Source organism: Brienomyrus brachyistius, chromosome 22 (genome assembly GCF_023856365.1).
Source record: "Brienomyrus brachyistius isolate T26 chromosome 22, BBRACH_0.4, whole genome shotgun sequence".
Taxonomy (NCBI): Eukaryota; Metazoa; Chordata; class Actinopteri; order Osteoglossiformes; family Mormyridae; genus Brienomyrus; species Brienomyrus brachyistius.
In genome coordinates, this window is record NC_064554.1 from 4,798,918 (window position 1) to 4,817,946 (window position 19,029).

General features: G+C 51.3%; 1 protein-coding gene across 2 annotated transcripts; it reads right to left on the bottom strand.

Annotated features, from left to right (window-relative positions):
* Positions 1–2,630: 2,630 nt before the first annotated feature.
* Positions 2,631–17,278, bottom strand: LOC125718185 (platelet-derived growth factor subunit A-like). Of its 2 annotated transcripts, XM_048991825.1 has the most exons (7): positions 16,492–17,278; positions 15,602–15,692; positions 12,655–12,762; positions 11,533–11,720; positions 5,098–5,224; positions 3,894–4,013; positions 2,631–3,331 (listed from the first exon to the last, which is right to left on the bottom strand). In XM_048991825.1, the coding sequence occupies exons 1-7, from the start codon at positions 16,558–16,560 to the stop codon at positions 3,318–3,320; spliced, it is 717 nt and encodes a 238-aa protein (XP_048847782.1). In that variant the 5' UTR covers positions 16,561–17,278; the 3' UTR covers positions 2,631–3,317. The 2 variants fall into 2 exon arrangements, with proteins under 2 accessions (XP_048847782.1, XP_048847784.1); XM_048991827.1 differs by lacking the exon at positions 3,894–4,013 and having other exon boundaries at positions 16,492–17,249.
* Between the last annotated feature and the right edge of the window lie 1,751 nt (positions 17,279–19,029).

Genomic DNA, 19,029 nt, shown 5'->3' on the forward strand with positions numbered 1-19,029 from the left:
GACAGAACAAAATGATCACAGGTTTGATATCGAGGTCAGTGAATGACTTTTGAGTGGAGAGACAACGGTTTCTTTCCGAGTTTCGTCCTCTCCACCTGACCCGTGACCTGTCAGCGCTGACCTCCACAGTGCTGGCTCTTGAGGTGACAACTAACATTCTGTGAGGGGGGGGCGCATTCCCGTGGCTCGTGTTTGCGGGGGACCCCCCATGTTTGCAGCCCGCTTTGTTACTGGCCGCATGCCTGTCTGTTCGCTCGTTCTCTTTGAGATAACGAACATCCTGAACACTCTTCTCTATTAACACCTCCCCTTGGCCCTTTTCACTTCTGACCCATCCCTCCCCCCCCCATCCATGAATCCCTCTTTGTCCTTAGGAGGGGCTGAGGACAGGAATGAAGCCATTATGAAAAGCTAGAGAGACACGCTCTTTGTTCTGCCCTCAGATGGCCTTGGCGTCCTGGCAGACATGCAATATATTCGTTTTCCTTTCAAGTTCCTTTTTTCTGTTTTCGCGGGTTAGCATACAGGATAAAACACCGGGGAGCTTGTGAGCTGCACCACTTTCATGTTCCCCGAGCCCCGGAGGATCAGAGAAAGCCATAACTCTCCACCCGCCTGGAGGCGAGAGAATTCCTCCCTCTTCCCAAAAATAAAGAATTAAAAACAGAACATTTCACCTCCGCAGCCTCTGGGAAGTTGGCGTTTTCCTGTAGCCCCGTCCCTCTCTGAAGGTGTCCGATGGGTGCAAGACTTTGTGGGGGGGGCACAGAGAAGAGGAGATATCCAAGACTTAAAACTAGCAAATGATGGTCAAAAGAGATCATAAAAGATTTTTACACACCGGGGAGGGTGTTAATGAGAGGGGGGGCACTGAGGGGATTAGGGAAACAAAAAAGGGGGTTTGTCATGGTCCTTGCTGAAGCAAGACACCCCTCTGAGTTAAGCTCCTCACGCCAATTCACCCTCTCCGTCTTCAGAAGCACGTCGACCCTCTCTAGAGAGTTAGTTACGTGAGGCACTTCCCTGGGGAGACAATGGCCAGGAGGCAGATTACAGGCAGCAGGGTGTTCGCACAGGCATCTGCCTGGTGTGTGTGTGTGTGTGTGTGTGTGTGTAGGGAGAGGACAGGGAACTATCAGCAGAGGATGTCAGATAAATATCGCTGCTGTTCTAAGGAGCTTCTGCCTGAACTTCTGCCTGAAGAAGACGGGTGTCAGGAGCTCAACACAACGTTGCCCAAACTATTCATATGTCACACACCAGTGGCTCAATTCCCTGTCTCACAAGCACTAACCCACTTAAGCCAGACATGGCCCCTCCCACCCCAGACCCCACCCATCCCAGCTGACCACATGGACCTCATCGATGAGGTCTCATCACCAAAGAAACTACTGTAAGCAAAGGTTGTACAAAGTTTAATAGGTAGAAATATATTTATCACTGAATCATAAATATATAAATAGTGATCATTGCCGTTCTGACCGGAAGAGAGCAGAAAGACGGCGAAAGCTTGGTGTGTCGTTTTAGTGCAGCAGGAACAGCATTGTAACAAAAGACCTCAGCACTGCAGCCTGGGAAAAGCATCCTTCACTGTCTCAGTTTTTAGTGCCAGCCATGGCCACTATTTTGCCGACTGAGAAAAAAAAAGAATGGGGAAATAAACAACAGGCGTAACTTTGGACGACTAAATCAGTGTGGCACACCGACAAACTGCAGTAACATCAGGACCCTTGCGCCTCTGACATCCACCAGACTGCTCTGCGTGCCCCTCCTTTTGTCCCCGAGGTGCATTATGGGAGGAGTGATTAAGGGATTAGCGAGGATGTTTGCTTTCCCTGATGAGCAGCATTCAGGCAACAAGGAGGCCATTCATTCACCTGTTGGCAGAGAACTTTGCCCCTCGAGGGAGCAGCCCGGCCTGTGGCGGACTTGACACCGCGATATCAGCGGCGGGCATGACGTTGGGGGGGTGGCGGCCTCACACGATGCGGGAGCATGAGCTTACGGGGCTGCGAGCGCGTGAGCACTGGCCCCAACCGCGTGTACCTGGGCTCCCAAAAAGTGCAAGCTGGCCCCATGAATGGATGATCTGCAACAAGACACCCCCATGCACATACAATCCCCCCCAGGCACAACGATATCTGCACACTGATGACCGCTTATCCCAAAAAATTACACCAAACAAGGGGCCCTGTCACAGAGCAGTAGATCTTACCGCCCCCACACCCCAAAACTTTTCAGTACAGACCCCCCCTCCTCCCTACCCCAATATCCCCTTTTTAAAATAATATCGTCTTACCGCCACAAAAGACAAAAAGAAAACATACTTCCTGGCTTGAATACAAGTAAGCATAATATATTTTCTTTTTTTTTTTGTTGTTGATTTACCAAAAATAAAGCAGTCTCCTTTCCTTTTTCTCTCGTCTTCGTCACACATTTCCAGCTGTTACACTATGCTTGAGATCCCCCCCCCCCTCCAGTACAAAGCAAAGACAACAAACACCAGAAAGACCCACAATGCAGCGTCGCGAATGAATGTCTGTGGGTCACAGCAGAGGGGAGAGTCGGCCGACGCGGGTCTGGCACTTCTACACGTCTGCTTATCTGCAGCGCGGAGTAGCACAAAAACATTAAATGTATAAATAGTTTATTAGTAGCAATTATTGTAAAGAACTCATCTGTTTTATGCAAAGACCATACTGACATACAATCCAATGAATAACAAAGAGGCTATAAAAGAAATTGACTATAGAAGTTTTTGTTTATGGAAAAGAAAACATCCAAACAGAACCCAAGTTTGAACATTGCCAGTAAAGAACATTCCCACGATTCCGAAAGGTTCTTTGGAAAAATTCCAGAATGAGGTCCTCGCTCCTATCGGTCACATTTTTTTCCCCGACAAGGGTCCAGCAACGACTGGCATTTATGCAGAACGAGCCCTTTCAGTTTTCCCATCATGCACCTGGTCCCCTTACAGTGTCAGTCATTTTCTGGGCTGCATACTTCTGCATTGAAAGACAGCAAACGGTCGTCCTCCATCCTGGATGTCGCCAGTTCAGCACAGCTGACGTATTCGCCATCATCACCACCATCAACATCGGCGTCCCGTTTACTGCGTATGGACACCCACACTAAGTTGTCACCAGCTGAGGTAAGTAAGCACCTTTGGTATTTAAATTCTCTGTTTTAGTCTTTTAAATGACTGCTTTTAAAAGGCGGCAGATGGGGTAGGGAAGTAGGGGGGGAGTAGCTGAAGCACATTGATGGCCCCTTCTCTTCGTCCTGTCCCACGCTGAAGGCCCCCAAGATCCACTGTCTCACCTCACGTCGGCTGGAAGGGCAGAAGAAACGATGTCAGTGACGCAGCCACTCAATTGGACAATTCCACAAGTCACATGGATTTCCCGACCAATTGGAGAGCTTCATCAAAGGCTACATCCTCAGATCTGCTGGAGGTTCAGGGCCTGGACATTTGGACTTTAACAAACGTCCACTCATGCACCTAAAACTGTTGCATGACATGCGATCATTCAGCGGCAGTGGCCTCGCATTCAGGTGAGGACACAAAGGGACAAATGAGCAGGGACAGCAAACCCAGCCATCAGAGTGCGTGATAGAGGAGAAGGGACACAGAGGGGATGGTGTGTAGAGACACCAACAAGTGAGAGTTGAACGAGAGCAGCCCAGACATGCACATTTTCTGAGGGAGGGAGAGCTGAGCCGGAGTGACTGCGTGAAGTTGGCCCCTCCGGCAACCGTGATTGGTGACTGGTGATTGGTGAATTTGCTTCCGTGAGCTCGATTGATGGCTCATCTCTATGATCGGCCTCTGTGTGCCCTGATTGGCAGTGAGCCAGCAAGCGTTTTATTGGCTGCTCATGCTAAAGTCCTACCTGCTTGACTTGCAGGTGCTCCGGACTTTAGCAAACTGTGTGTTTTATTATGATACCTATAAATTCCTTTTGGCTTTAACTTTTTGCGTTTCCTTTGTTTACCTGTAGCCAGACTGCGGCCTGTAAACACAAGTTGGGGGGTGGGGGGGGGGCAGAGAGATGCAGTGTATTTACATAAAGAGGCTTCTGAGAACAAGCAGGCCTCTGGGGGTAAAAACACCAACTCAGACTGACACACAGTAAATACTTCAGACGGTTTATCTCTCCGAATCAGCAGCTTATCTCTTCTGGGATGCATTTGATCAGGGAATTTACAAGGATCTAGCAGCTTGTGGCCCAGGTCTTTGGACAGGGTGCACCACGCGTGCCTGTTCAGACAATCATAATGATCACCGTGGGCATACCGGGGACATAACCACAAATTATGGGATGTTACCCTCAGGCCCCCAAGCAGTGAACCACACCACCCCTCCATCCTGCTGAAGGAAGCAGCTTCCTCCCCTGCCTGTCCTGACATCAGCTGGACCTTCTGCATTTATACCCAGACTATACACAATTTTACTTTACAAACTGGGACTTTGCTGCAGGTCCCTGGAGGATGGGTCCCCCCTTTGAGTCTAGGTTCCTCCCAAGGTTTCTTCCTACCAGTAGGTTTTTCCTTGCCATTGTCACCTCTGGCTTGCTCACTGCGGGGCTTTGCTTGGGGATAATGTGAAGTACTTTGAGAAAATGTATATATAAATAAATTTAAACTGCATAGATTTCACCAACCGGGCCCCTGAATTTTTATTTTGGGGCCCCTGTGAAATGCAGGATCTGCCGGAGTATCCATGCCCCTCCACCGGGACATGCTAACTCTCGTCCTGAGACACCTGACACTCTAATTCCACCACTTGGCAGCACATCATAGGCGAAAAACCGAATGGTTCTGTCGGATTCATTCGAAAAATTTCAAAAAACGCCCGCAAGATGTTGTTTTTTCAAGGTTTCTTCCCCCAAAAAAAAACTCCCAACAATGGCAGACAAATGCACCCGTAGGCGCATGGACGAGAACAGTGTGACGCTTTGCAGTAACATGCAGCCGTACCGCACCTTGGCTTCACGCTGGCGCTTAAAGAGGCCACCCAGGGCAAGTTCAAGACCAACCACATGCTTGGGGCGTCACCATGACGACGGCGGTACTGCGACGGAAGGCCCCGCTTACCTGGCTCTGCCTCGGAGTGCTCCAGCACATGGTGCTGCGGCGTGCACATGCACTCCAGATGGTCCTCCAACCTCACCAGAACCTCCTTCAGTCTTGGCTTCCTCCTCACATACTCCACCTTAGCCACCTGGTAAGGGGAGGGGAGGGGGGGGGGGGGTTAGATCCTCTGGTTTTACCCATCAGCCATTGCAGCAAACACATGACAAGCTTCACACAACAGAAGTTTCCACGGTTTGCTCATTTCTGCTCAAACCTCAAAGGATCTGACTTGTCTTCACAGAATTAATTCTCTGCTCAGCTGAGACACTCCAAGTCTGAGTCAGGCACTAATTAAAATGCAATCGGACTGTAACATGACTGGCTTTTGAGGGCCGGGGGGTCGAACTCTACAGGAGAAAGAGGCAGGCAGGCGTTCAGGCAATGAAAATGACCAACACTTAAAGTATTTTGGCAAAATAACACGGTAACCACGCACATTCCAGTGAATGTGAGGTAAGTGCTGCTAAATCAGGTGTGCAAACACTGGGGGTGTGTGGGGGGGTTTCTAGCTGAGCGGGCAGGGGGGCTGGGGGAGGGTCAGCAGGAAGGGCACCGGTGACACCCGCAGACAGGCGGATCGTGGGAGCGCAGGGAGCCAGAATCGGCTGACGAAATGCGATGTCTGGATGCCGCATGCCAGTGAAATTGCGGGTTCCTCTCCAGTGCTGAGCTGATACGAAAGCAGCAGGCCAGTGGCTCGTACAGACACACACCAGGGCGTGGTTATGCTGCGCAAGGGGTGTGTTCACTGGCAGGCATGCGGCAGGCAGTGCCCTGCCCAACAGAGACAGACCAAATTTAACCAATCATTTGTGTTTTAATACAACAATGTCGAGAACCCCAAACAGCAAATGATTCAGGGCCATTACCCACCCCCAAGTAAACTTTTACTGTCACCACCCCTCTTTCCCAGTAGACAGATTTTACCGTCATGGTCAGACTGCCCACCAGTAGCAGACAGGCACAGCCACAGTCGCAGAACTGTGTCACCTCTGCTTTTCAGACAGCACACCAGGGAAAACATGCAGGTGATGTAATCTGCAGCACCCCCCCCCCCTCCGGCAGCCCAAAAGCTGTCACAGGGGGAGGGAGAGGGGGGTCTTTGAGAAGAATATTACCACCATTTAAAGTTAATGTGAGTATTCATGCCTCTGGGCAAGGAAGAAAAAAAACAGGCTGTGCTGCTCCATGTGGTGATTGTCTACGCGGGCCGCGGCCGCGGCAAGTTACAACAGAGGCAAACAGGCTGTGCTGCTCCATGCGGCGATTGTGTAAGCGGGCTGCGGCCGCGTCGAGTTCCAACAGAGGCAAACAGGGCTGTGCTGCTCCATGCGGCGATTGTGTAAGCGGGCTGCGGCCGCGTCGAGTTCCAACAGAGGCAAACAGGGCTGTGCTGCTCCATGCGGTGATTGTGTAAGCGGGCTGCGGCCGCGTCGAGTTCCAACAGAGGCAAACAGGGCTGTGCTGCTCCATGTGGTGATTGTCTAAGCGGGCCGCGGCCGCGGCAAGTTACAACAGAGGCAAACAGGCTGTGCTGCTCCATGCGGTGATTGTCTAAGCGGGCCGCGGCCACGTCGAGTTCCAACAGAGGCAAACAGGGCTGTGCTGCTCCATGCGGTGATTGTGTAAGCGGGCTGCGGCCGCGTCGAGTTCCAACAAGGCAAACAGCGGCTGTGCTGCTCCATGCGGTGATTGTGTAAGCGGGCTGCGGCCGCGTCGAGTTCCAACAAGGCAAACAGCGGCTGTGCTGCTCCATGCGGTGATTGTGTAAGCGGGCTGCGGCCGCGTCGAGTTCCAACAGAGGCAAACAGGGCTGTGCTGCTCCATGCGGTGATTGTGTAAGCGGGCTGCGGCCGCGTCGAGTTCCAACAGAGGCAAACAGGGCTGTGCTGCTCCATGCGGTGATTGTCTAAGTGGGCTGCGGCCGCGTCGAGTTCCAACAGAGGCAAACAGGGCTGTGCTGCTCCATGCGGTGATTGTCTAAGCGGGCTGCGGCCGCGTCGAGTTCCAACAGAGGCAAACAGGGCTGTGCTGCTCCATGTGGTGATTGTCTACGCGGGCCGCGGCCGCGGCAAGTTACAACAGAGGCAAACAGGCTGTGCTGCTCCATGCGGTGATTGTGTAAGCGGGCCGCGGCCGCGTCGAGTTCCAACAGAGGCAAACAGGGCTGTGCTGCTCCATGTGGTGATTGTCTAAGCGGGCCGCGGCCGCGGCAAGTTACAACAGAGGCAAACAGGCTGTGCTGCTCCATGCGGTGATTGTGTAAGCGGGCCGCGGCCACGTCGAGTTCCAACAGAGGCAAACAGCGGCAGGGCACACGCCAGCTTTGGCACTTTCATGCAGCAGCATTCCACATGCGGGGGTTGGGGGGTGGGTGTATCTGTGCTACCGACAGGCCGGACAGTGGGGTGCACAGGTCAAAAGTTCAAGAAAAAAAGAGAGGAAAAAAGAAAGAAGATGGGGGAGACGACAGGAATAGGGGCAAACGTGTCACAAGCAAACCGCAGCGTCCGGCCCATGGCAGCGTACCAGTCTTTGTTTGGGCACGTGGTGTGGCTTCAGCATGGGGAGGGAACAGGGAGTCATGTGATGTTGGGGGCATTCTTCCAGGGCAAGATGTGCGGGCACACCCAGGCTGACACAGCCGTCAAACCAGGCCTGGTGACAGCCCTGAGTGGGAGCAGGCCCGCCACACTGCCCTGGGGTGGGGGGTACTCGGGCAAAAGGTTCTGCCACTCAGACTTCAGGGGTCATAATCATCCAGTCAGAGAACAAAGAACAGGCAGGCACTTTCTGTGAAACTGGAACTGGGGAAACCCCAAGGGTCCTGAGGGCAGACAGCCCGGTCGATCTGCATCACACACCCAGGGTGAATGCGGCCCAAGGAGGACGCCTGGCTGCATGCAAGGGGGCGTGGCCATCACACTGAATCAGCTCCCCACTGGCCACCCCAGATGGGCGTGTCCGGCTCGCTTTACCTGGCGAGGGCTTAGCGTGGATCAGGCCCATGTAGGCCCCATAACACTAGCTAAAGCCACAGTCAGCACTGCGTCTGACATGCAGGAATGTGGGGGGGGGGGGGGGGGTAAGAGCTGTTTCCTCTGTATTAGGCTTTTGTCCCTGGATGACTTGTAGCTTATCAGTTATTTATTTTCATATCCAATTCGGTCTTCATTTAGTCAGAGCGCTACTACCCTCCTGGGGCTCACACCCATATTTAGGTCATGGAACCCCCCCCCCCCCCCGTTCCCCGCAGGAGAGCTATATAAATCATGGACCATGCGGGGAACCGAGCCTGAGAACGAGCTCCAGGAGCAACAGAGGAATGACATCCAATCTACCAGGGGGTGCTGGGAATCGGGGCCGCTCCGGAGACCCCGAGGGGCCCGTCATCTGGGGCGGGGGCCCAGGGGTTAATTGGGAATTCCCCCACGGGAGGACAAGGGCCATGGAAAGAAACGTTTCTGCTCCACGTCCAACAAAAACACGTCGGTGAATGTGTGGGCTGCGGCCAATTAGCAGCAGGAACAGCGAGCGGATAAAGAAAACAGGACCCACTTCTTTTTTTCCGTCACCCTCTCGAAACGGGGGATTTGCAATTCATCTGTCAGCGGCCAAATGAAGCGGCGAGCGGGACGTGAAATACTCTGCCTTTGTTGGTTGCCGTGGACGGCCCCCCCCCCAACTTCAAGTGCATCAAATAAATCAATGGAGACAATCAATGAGCTTTTAAGCCAAGTCCATACGTGTCCCCACCCACCCCACACTCACATTCCCCCCCTACCCCCGGCTCTGGGTTCCGAGTTACTCCTACTTTGAAAATGAGCGATGAAATGCAGGGCTTTCAACTTCTTGGGGGGGAGAGGGGGGGGGCACAACACCCGAGAACGCAGGATTCCAGCTGGCGGTCAAACAAAGCCACCGCACGGAGATTCCGACCCGATTCCTCGTCAGTGCGCCGTGGTTCGGGAATACCCCCTCGACTCCTGTCCACGTTACTCCCCAGAAAGCGAAGCTCTCTGCGAATATCGGATATCAAAGCACCCCAGGGAAGGAGAATCCCCTCACCAGACAGATGGCACCCAGTTCCATGCCAAACCTCTGGACCTTATCAGCTAGGATTTGCCGGCTCCCAGGGCCTGCAAGGGAAAGGGCAGCGTGATGGGAGACCGGAGCGGCCCGAGAGCCAATGGGCAGCGCGATGGGAGACCGGAGCGGCCCGAGAGCCAAAGGTACACGGGTACAACAGACACCCCCTCCCAGGACTTTGAACCTGCTCCTCAGATCTAGTGCAGGATGATCATGCAGTTAGAGGTGGGGGCAGAGGCCAGGTAGAGCAGCACAGACATGGAGAAACCAGCGTGTGGCAAGTAGGCTGGATTTCAGCCCCCATGGTACTGGGTTCTATCCCAGGCAGGACCAATGAAGCACAGGACAGCAAAAATGGGCGGAGCTGCAAGAAGCTGACAGTGCCTTTGACAGTGGCCCCCACCATGGCTACTGCTTAACATCTGACCTTCAGGGAGTGTGGGTGGCTTGGAGGGGGGGAAGCTGCGACAAGTCCCCAAAAGAAAAAAAAAACACTGCAGCTAGAGGAACATCAAACAGTCATCCCCCCTAAAATGTAAGCCAGGGGACGTCACACACACACATAAATCACCCTCCTCATGCGGATCCCCCCCCCCCTTTGTCTCCTCCGCTGGCCATAGGATTTTGCTCTATGCCAGCAAAGGCTGCCGGAGGCTAGACGGGCGCGTGGGCTCCTTACTGCCTGCATGTTCATACATTCACAGCCCTATCAAAGCGCCGTCCCTCCCAAAAGCCCTCAGCACCTCATTACTCTGCAGACCCCTACCCTGCTGATCAGCCACACTCCCTAGACCCCCCCCCCAAGGGGTGCAGACTCTAATGTCACTAGGAGCTCCGGCCTAGAAAAAAGGCAGTTCGGAGGGGGGGGTGCACACCTGGATTTAGGATGGAGACAGAAGAGGAAGAGAAGAACATCTTCAAGCAGACAGACCATCAGAATGGCTCCACTTGCAGCATCCGGAGTCCCTCAGCCGCCGGCCCACAAACCCCAGCTACTCCTCTGGGGTGGGGGGGACTCATATCGACATAATGGGTTTGAGCAGACGCTGAGGGAGGAAGTCTCGCTCCTCCCAACCCCACCTCCTTTCTCTCTAAATCACAGCGGCACTGAACAGGCTGAGCTTGTAAGGACGTGTTTTCTTTTCGTGGAAATGGTGGAAAGAAGGGAGGCAAGTAAATAAATAAAATCCAATTGCTCAAATACATAAGAGCATCGCTGGAAAGAATCACACAGAATGTGGCCTTTTAATATACCCGAAAAAGCAGACTGAACCCCCATTCACGCTGCGGGAGGGGGGGTGGGGCTTGGCAGGAGACAATGTTCCCCACACGCAATATCCTGGAGCAGCCCCCATGTGGCTGACCTTTCTCTGGGACATAAGGCTCTCTCAGCCGGCCACGGAAATGTCCCCCCAAAACAGCCAAGCAGCAGAGAAAGACGAACACGGGCAGAAGAGGGTGTCGGGATAGACCCCCCCCCCCCCCGGCCCCCTCCTCATATAACCACACTCACGGGACCCTCTGATTCAATCAAACCATTCAGCTTATTCCATCCCTTAGCAGCCGACGCCCACTGGGGTGCAGAACACAATCTGCCCCCCCATGTGCCCCGCGATTCAGAGCGACTCGGGGCAACTCAGTCCTGGGGTGGGACTATAAAAACTAAGCTGCCACAGCCCGCTGGCCTAGTCTGTGTGACACCCAAGACTACACAAGGCTGGCGGGGGGGGGAATAGGGCCTACTTAAAGACGGTCACGGTCGCTTGGCCCATGCTGGAGAGATAGACCTTTTGAGGGGCGGCCAAGTTCGGCGGCACTATCGGCCCGGCATCTCAGAGCGATCCAGCGTGGCAGCTCTGTGCCCGACGGCAGATAACAGATGTGTCACTGGCATGTGACCCGACAGATCAGCTGGGGATACGGAGGCAGGGGTGGGATCATACATGCACACCTGAAAATGCAGAACTCTTCTGATTTGTGACTTTTCACACAAACTGCACAACTGTCTCCTGCCTGCGTTTGAGGAGGTTTGGCATGTGGAACAGAGGGGCGGCACACCCCCCCCCCCCAGCCACCCCCCCACCCACCCCGATCACACACGCATGCCTGGTGCCAGGAGTGTGGGTCACTGCCTGCTAATATCTGCTCTAGCATCCTGATCTGGGGGGGGCTATCAGGTTTCCCTGCTGGTCCAACAGCTGCTGTAATGGTTACTGGACCCGGGCTCTTGGCCAGCCGGCCAGGGTTGGGGGATTCAGGGACTGACGGTGCACTGGTGGCGGCGGGTGCATGCGCGCGCCCTCTCACCTTGACAGTGCGGTGGTGCCGGCGGGCTGGGTGGCAGCGCATGTTGCTGGTGTTGCAGCAGCCGGTGCAGCGCTTCACCTCCACGCAGGGCGGCCATATCAGAAAGTTGGCAGAAGTGGGATCCACCTGGCTCCGCGGGATCTCGTAGATCACCGTTCGCGTCTTGCAGACCGCCGGCACCGCCTCCTCTAGAGGGGGAAGGGGAGGAGTCACAAATGGGATGGATGATGGGACCAGAGACCCATCAAGCAGACAGATAGACCAAGACACATATTCAGGAACCTATTGTGTGCATACGGGGGGGGGGGGGGGGAGATAGGAAAGGAAGACCAGTGGGTGCATCTTGGGTGACGAGGCAGGAGGGCATGATAGCAGCCCACTCAGGGCCAGAGGAGGCCAATGAGAAATATACACCGGTGAAGAGGTCATGAGTCTGCAACATATGACCATGAAGCCAGCAGGGAGGCCAGCACCCACACTGCTGCCCCTGAGGGGTCAGAGCTCAAATCAGGCTGAAACTGAGCCGCTAGCAGCCCAAAGGCTCCGCTGACAGCCGGGGCCCAGACCACTGACGACAGCAACGCGGCTGATGGCATTCTCAGCGGCCCGAGGAACGGCACAGAGCCGTGCTTGGGAGGTCGCAGAGGGTGCTGCTGCCTCCTGAGGGCGCGGGGCCAGGGGAGCACAGCGCAGCCCAGGCCTGCGGGCGAGCCGCGACTTGAGCGCTGAATGTGTGGAATTTCCTTGCTCAGGGATACGTCTCGCTGTCGACGCGCGGCGAGGTGTGCATGCCGCGGCCGAGAAGGCAATCCACCCCTACCCGTCACCCGCCAACGCTGAGTATTCCACTGAATAAACGTATTATATATGTAGGGTCCGGGCACAATGAAGGTCTGACTGAAACATCCTCAAAATTGTTTAAAAGCACAATGAGCAGCTGCTCGCCAGTGCCGTCCAGGCTTCCCCCGAATTTCTTTATTTTTTTGTCAAACAGAACATTACTCGGCAAACAGAAAACGGGAACAAACTATAAAAACACAAACACAGGAAGCCGTAAAAGAATACAGAGAGGGAATAAAGGGGGCTGCTCTGCCAGCTGAGGGAGGGGCCACACAGACTCACCGATGCTCCGCTTCCGCCTGCTGTGGACCTGTGAGCTCTTCAGGTTGGAATAGCCAGACAAGAGGTCTTTGTGGTACTTGTACTTGGACTCCTCGATGACCTCATTTCCTGGAACCCAGCAAGACAAAAATCAGCCACATTACTCTCATTACCCCCCCGTCCCCCCACCCTACTGTTTAACCCTCCAGCCCTGGAGCACACTCAGCGCAGGGTCTTGCACGAACTCTCAGACATACATATGAAGTGAATAATTAATCATTAGACTGCTGAGGATTATGGGAAAAATGTTTGTTTTCCTGAGTTTTCCCTTTGTGGGCAAGGGTGTAATCTTGGTCCAGGGCAAACATCACAGCATGCTTTAATCTCCTTCTCACCACCTTGATTTTATGACAAGTAGAGCGACGTTACTTAGGGAGCCCGCAAACCCGCTGAGATGGCAGAAACTATATAATCAGTGGTTGTCAGTCTCCCTACACACCCTGGGAAAGCAGAGAGTATCAAATGCAGGTGTAGCACTGTGTGACAGAGATCTCCTTCATAAGTGAACGGTGACCGATTATAGGATGACACCCCAGATGGAGCAAAACCCTTTCGTTCCACTTGAACCGATTATGGCTCTGCTACCTGAAAGCAAGGGGTGTCACTCCTGTTGGAATTGCAGGCCGCTGCCCAATCTGCTTTCGCTGCCTCTGAGCAGAGCAGAGGCCCTGACTGCCCGCCCCACCCTGACCACATTTCTTTATTTACACATTAGGTTTCTTGCTTTTCTGTGTCTATCTAGCTCCCACTTTAAATATTGTGCTTGCAGTGGTGAGGGGAGGGGGGCATTTCCTCCAGTCCGTCACCCAATCCCCAGTGGGGGGGCATGACCTATCACCAGTCCTGCCCGGAGAGCCTGCTACACTAGGATTTTGTCGGGGGGGGGATATCAGGCTCTCCTACAATAACAGCCGTCTGATATCTGCAGCCTCACATCCATCTGAAAACCCTTCACAGGTCTTTCTCTCCATAACTCCACCCCACCCCCCCAACCCTGCCACGCCCATGATGGCGACCAGGAGACAGGGATTGTCAGAGTGCTGAATCTGGATGTGGGGGGGGGGGGGGGGGGCAGCAGCGGTATCGAGATAAAGAGGTCTTTATGGACCGACTTATTTCTGTGTGACAAAAGGAGCCGTTTTCTTTCTCTGTCCTGGCGCGCAGGGGAGCACAGTGTCATACAATGGACGATGAGGAGGAGGAGGAGGAGGAGTTACAGGTGACTGGGACGACATGCTGTCCTCGGGCCTCGGGGGGGGGATGGCGTTGGGACTGTCTGCAGTTTCACTCAGATACCACCACATTACCAAACACAATCCCAGTAGCAAGATTAGCACAAGGACAGAATCGAGTCCAGTGAAGCCTCACAGAACAGAACGTTTTACATATATAAATGACAAGAGCCCCCCCGGAGTGACTGCATGAAACATGTTTGCCCCATAGCAAGCTCTAGAAATCACGGACTAGGCATGACAGCCCTGATCCAGGTGTAGACAGGTTCAGACAATTAGCACGATATGCATCTTTGATTCCCAGTCTGGATCAATGACCCTATTATATATCCCAAAAATCGTGCATGTTACAGCATCTAGTTCCAACGTCAGAGACGAACTGTATTTATATAGAAACATGGAAAAAAATTAACGGCTCTAACCCCATACTATCTGGTGTAAGCGAACCTGCAGCCTGGGGCACACATGCAGCAAACGTCCTCGCGGCTGCAGTCCTGCGGTTTTACGCGTCGGCTGCAACAAAAGCATCAAAGGCTTTTTATGCGCTACAGACTGACGTCGCAGTAATAGTCACCCGGGTGCCGACGTTTCATCGGAAACTTTCCACCGTACAAAGTGGCGCTTTAATTCACGTACAAGCATCATGCAGTGTCTGACAGGAGCGCACATTCAAACGCGCCCCATTTGTTTTATATAAATAGCCGACATACTGGAGCACTAACAAATTTACTCTACAATTTATCCAGAAACACGTCAATTCTCCGTGATAAATGAAAAAACTTTCATTTATTGATTTTATACTCTATATTTATCTATTGTCACCATACACTTCCGAAACGATTATATTTATATGTATAGCACGTCCTTGTGTAAATAAAGGCTCCCGTGAACGCCTGTGGTTTGTAACACAATCTGGATGGATGAACCACGCTGAGCCGTTCAGGCTGCAGCCTCGTACACTCGGTTTACAGCCCGGGCGCTATAAAGCGATTATTGCACAGGCAACTGTCGCAGGAATTCGGACGAAAAAACTCCATAACGAAAGTCCACCATGTTCACATGCTATATAAGTGATTTTTTTTTCTTCCTCCCGAGCGCTTTAAGGTTTTTTCCGAAAGCTGAATGCACAGCCTATGAAACCGGGGAAATTAAATCATCTCGTCCGTAGTTAAAGGGAGCACTTTCAAATTTGCTTTCATCGTATCTGATTTACTACCCGCTTCACGTTTAATATACATACCACTGTGCGGTCTGCATTTATAGCTGTTTATACTGGACTGGAGTGGTGATCTACCGAAAAGCCGCAGGATATTTGTATTTGTTATTGAAAACTGCACTGCCTGTACCTGTACAGCCCGGGCTACAGCGCAAGGACGGGCGAACCGAAATGCCCAAGCGCCGCTTGCACTGAGAACCACTCATCACCATTTGCACGTCACCTTTTTTCGGAAAATGTACTAATATAAACGTTTTCATAATCGCTGATGGATCATTCTTGACCGACTGTATCCATTCCTGGACGATCTTCGAGGATCGATTATCTTTCCTTGTTGCTTTTTAGTTTTATGGCTGCCCTGTGCTTAGTAACTCATAAACGCGCAGGTAAACAGCCGTCAGTGAGAGCGCGATAGCCGGCGAGCGAAGGTCAGGGAAAGTAAAGGAGAAGCGGAATTTACCTACGGAGTCTATCTCCAGTAGCCGCTGGAGGTCGCTGATGCTGCGGATTTCGCTATTGGACAGCTTCTCGATCAGTTCTTGCGGTAAGTCCTGAGGGCAAAACAGGGAGAAAGGGGTTAGTGCTTTTGCAGCAAGCTGCCGATTTTGCGGTCTAAATCACTTAACATGGCCGAAGCACGGCTAACGAATCGCCCCTGCTGACGGAGCCGCTTTCCGTGCAAACGTACACTTGCTTCCGCAGCCTTAAAATAGCCTCTAAGCCGCGTTCACGCCACATACGCCGCCGAAAATCAGGAGTTGAACCCCGCACTTCTGAAACCGGTTATACACCTCTGATACTTATTCTAAATGGAACGACACATTTTCACTTAATTCTCTCCAGATGGTGAAAACATTAATCAGGCCTGCCTAAGTTTACAGTATTTATTGTATGATACAACACGTGAAGTCGTAGAAAAAACTAATCTTAAGCCTTTCCCCCAATGATCTGATATTACCCGTGGCCTCACGGGAGCCATTACGGGTCGCTATAGATCCATTGTAATTGCTTATCGCCCGGAGGGCACAAGTTAAGTTTCAGGTCTAGCACAAGTTGACCGTATAACCAAAACGTTGGGTAAATAGTGGCACAGTGATACGATTTGTAGAGTTAATCACACTTGCACAAAGTACCAAGTGTCAGGTGAACCTTGCATTATCCGAGCTGCGGTGCATACATGCTCACACACACACACACACACACACACACACACATCACTGGACTGTATGAGCCTGAATACTAGGTTTGGGGTGTTTGATTGCGGTAAGGGTGGCATCTGCTGCCACTTTCTCCATAGACGGGAGCAGCGATCACAAACACTTCAGCGTTGCAAAATGTCTCACGGTTTACCTCAGAAGTGACACACTGCCGACAAAAGGCACAGAAGACGAAGACGTAAACTGCGGTTTTCATTTCCATTTAATCTCAGTTTTTCCCCGGACAACAAAAAGGTATTCTGTAGGAGCCTCAATGTTGCTCCTGGGCGCTGGGAATTCAGAACCATCCCTTGAAAAGGGTACCGTGTAAGGAGACTTCTCGGCACGCCGTGATCTGCAGTTCTCGTACAGTAAACTTTCTTCAATGTTCAGGTTCAGGGATTATTCATAGTTAGTTTTGTATGGCTCCGCTGCTCCGAGACTCTGCTTTATAGCAACTGAAGAGATGATGGGGCAGCATGTTTTTTCAGTTTAGCGAACTTGTGAAAGAATCTCATTATCAGTAAAATTACAAGCGCATCAAAATAAAAACAGGAAAATTCAGCACATTATGTGTATGCTTGGATTTAGCGTGATCACACCCAAAAGCCTTAAGTTCACAAATAAAAATCTTTTCAAAAAACTTCTAATAAATTATATGTTCAAGGTGATACGGAAATCCGCCTGACTTCTTAGCTTATGGTCTCTGTTTTCAGATAAGTACGGCGTCTTCTTATTATACAATCCAGGTTTCACGTCCAGAAAAAAACTGAGAAAGGTTTGGTTGGAAACCGAGTCAGCATTTTCTATTCCTTTTCTAGCAGTAAGAGGAGATCACACGGAGTCTTGGGACTGAATGAAGAGCAGAGAGTCTGTTAGCCCGACAATATAGGGCTGGCGGAGTGGCGGGGACGCGCCTCCCCTCGCTGAGCGCTGATCGCGCACCCAGTCACTTGGGACCTGGTTGGTTGGGCGCCGGCTGTTGATTCTGCGTCAAGTAGTTAGACAAAACTGTTGGAAGCTTGTGTGTAGGCTTAAGCATGATTACAGCCTGGGCTATTACCATTTGCGTTTTCATTATTCATGCTCTTTGCAAAAAATATAAGGTTGAACCTTAACACAGTTGGCTTCCCCCTCACATGTCCGATTTCGAATAGCCGCGACGTAAGATGGAAAATCAAATTCCGCTTTCCCTGTGATGCCAGACACGTCTCGAGTCCATAATTCGTCATCTGCAGATAATCTGCCCACATACCTGTCGTGTAAATTATTAACAGTAATGTGTGATCGTCTTATATTTAACAGCGCAGAACAAACACGGCTTTATTTAAATGGCACACGTACGCCAAAAGGTGGCAACATCCACACAAATGACTTAATGGCCCTTAATGGTTCCCTGATTGACTCAAACGCTGGAAAACGAAGTAGTTTTTGACTCGTCAGATGAATAGGCCACTGCTGAAAATTGACAACGTCAAACATAAGCAAACAAGAATTTTTACTAAGGACGTTTAATTAACCATAACACTATGCATACAAAGAAGACATCACTTTAATCCGCCATCTAATAACGATTGACAAGCTCGAACTGATCAGTAAATAGCAGCAGCCGTTATGTAAACCAGCGATCGCTGCGGTGACGAGCTGCACCTATCATGTTTATGTCCGACTTGTCTTTTCATCCAGGAAAGGAACAAAATGAACGAATTCAGAAGAAAAGCTGTTGCCGAAAGGTTATAAATGAGACGAGCAAAGACATGCTCAACGGAAGCAGGTTCCCTGTTGACACTCGGCTTTTCAAGAGTTACGAGGAGGAGAAAAATACTGAGGTTATCTGACATGAAGAGACGGCAGCGAAGCCATCTTACACTTACATAGCCTAAGAGAAGTGAATGTTTATAAGCAATGTGTTGTTTTTAACCCTTCGGGAATAATACTAGTACGTGAAGTTTACAGCATTTAATTAGGACCGGAACAATGCTTATGCTCTTTTGTTCAGAGGTATTACATTTCAAAAGCTATGAACTGTTTCGTTAATGAAATGATTCGGGAAGTAAATTGACATGTTGGTCTTTGATTGGAATTGAAATTTGGCTTGTAGAAAGTTTTCCTCTTAACAATATAAATATTTTCAAAAGTTTCTGGAAGAATGAACCTAAAAAAGAAGTTTCCTGACAGTGGATTACCAAAGAGTTTAATAAAGCGTTTTTCAGGAATCCTCCAATATGGAATTATGAAATAATCTGAGGGGCGGGATAGCAAACGGTGGCCAAAATGTCATTTTGCACAAACGGTGAGAAAAAAAACTGATAATCATTTTGTGGTAAAATGACAGCTACACGTGTCTAAACAGGAAGGCGTTTGAGGTGAGTCTTTCCACTGGCCGCAGCCACAGTCACGATTGTATCATTTACCCAAGTATGTTTGTGGCTGTTCTGACTCATGTTCATTCTGCACACATATGCACATGGTGCAAAATCCCTACTGTATAGTTTTCCAAATCTGGCTGGTTTTCACATGTGAAGGTGCACGTCCATCCAGTGACCCCTGGCCCAGCAGTCAACACCAAACCAACGCATCCCCTCCACCCCAAACCCAGGATGATAGTGACCCATGATCCCAGCCCAGGGACCGTTCTCATTCATGGGCTGTTTAAAAAGCAAGACAAAAAAAAAAAACAAACATGTTTACT

What these genes read in the sequence shown, in the direction of transcription:
- LOC125718185 (XM_048991825.1), bottom strand. Translation starts at nt 16,560, where the DNA reads ATGGAAATGAAAACCGCAGTTTACGTCTTCGTCTTCTGTGCCTTTTGT. An exon ending in GGCAGTGTGTCACTTCTGAG is followed by an intron (nt 15,693 to 16,491) that starts GTAAACCGTGAG and finishes TTTTGCCCTCAG; the next exon opens with GACTTACCGCAAGAACTGAT. An exon ending in CAGGCGGAAGCGGAGCATCG is followed by an intron (nt 11,721 to 12,654) that starts GTGAGTCTGTGT and finishes TTCCCCCTCTAG; the next exon opens with AGGAGGCGGTGCCGGCGGTC.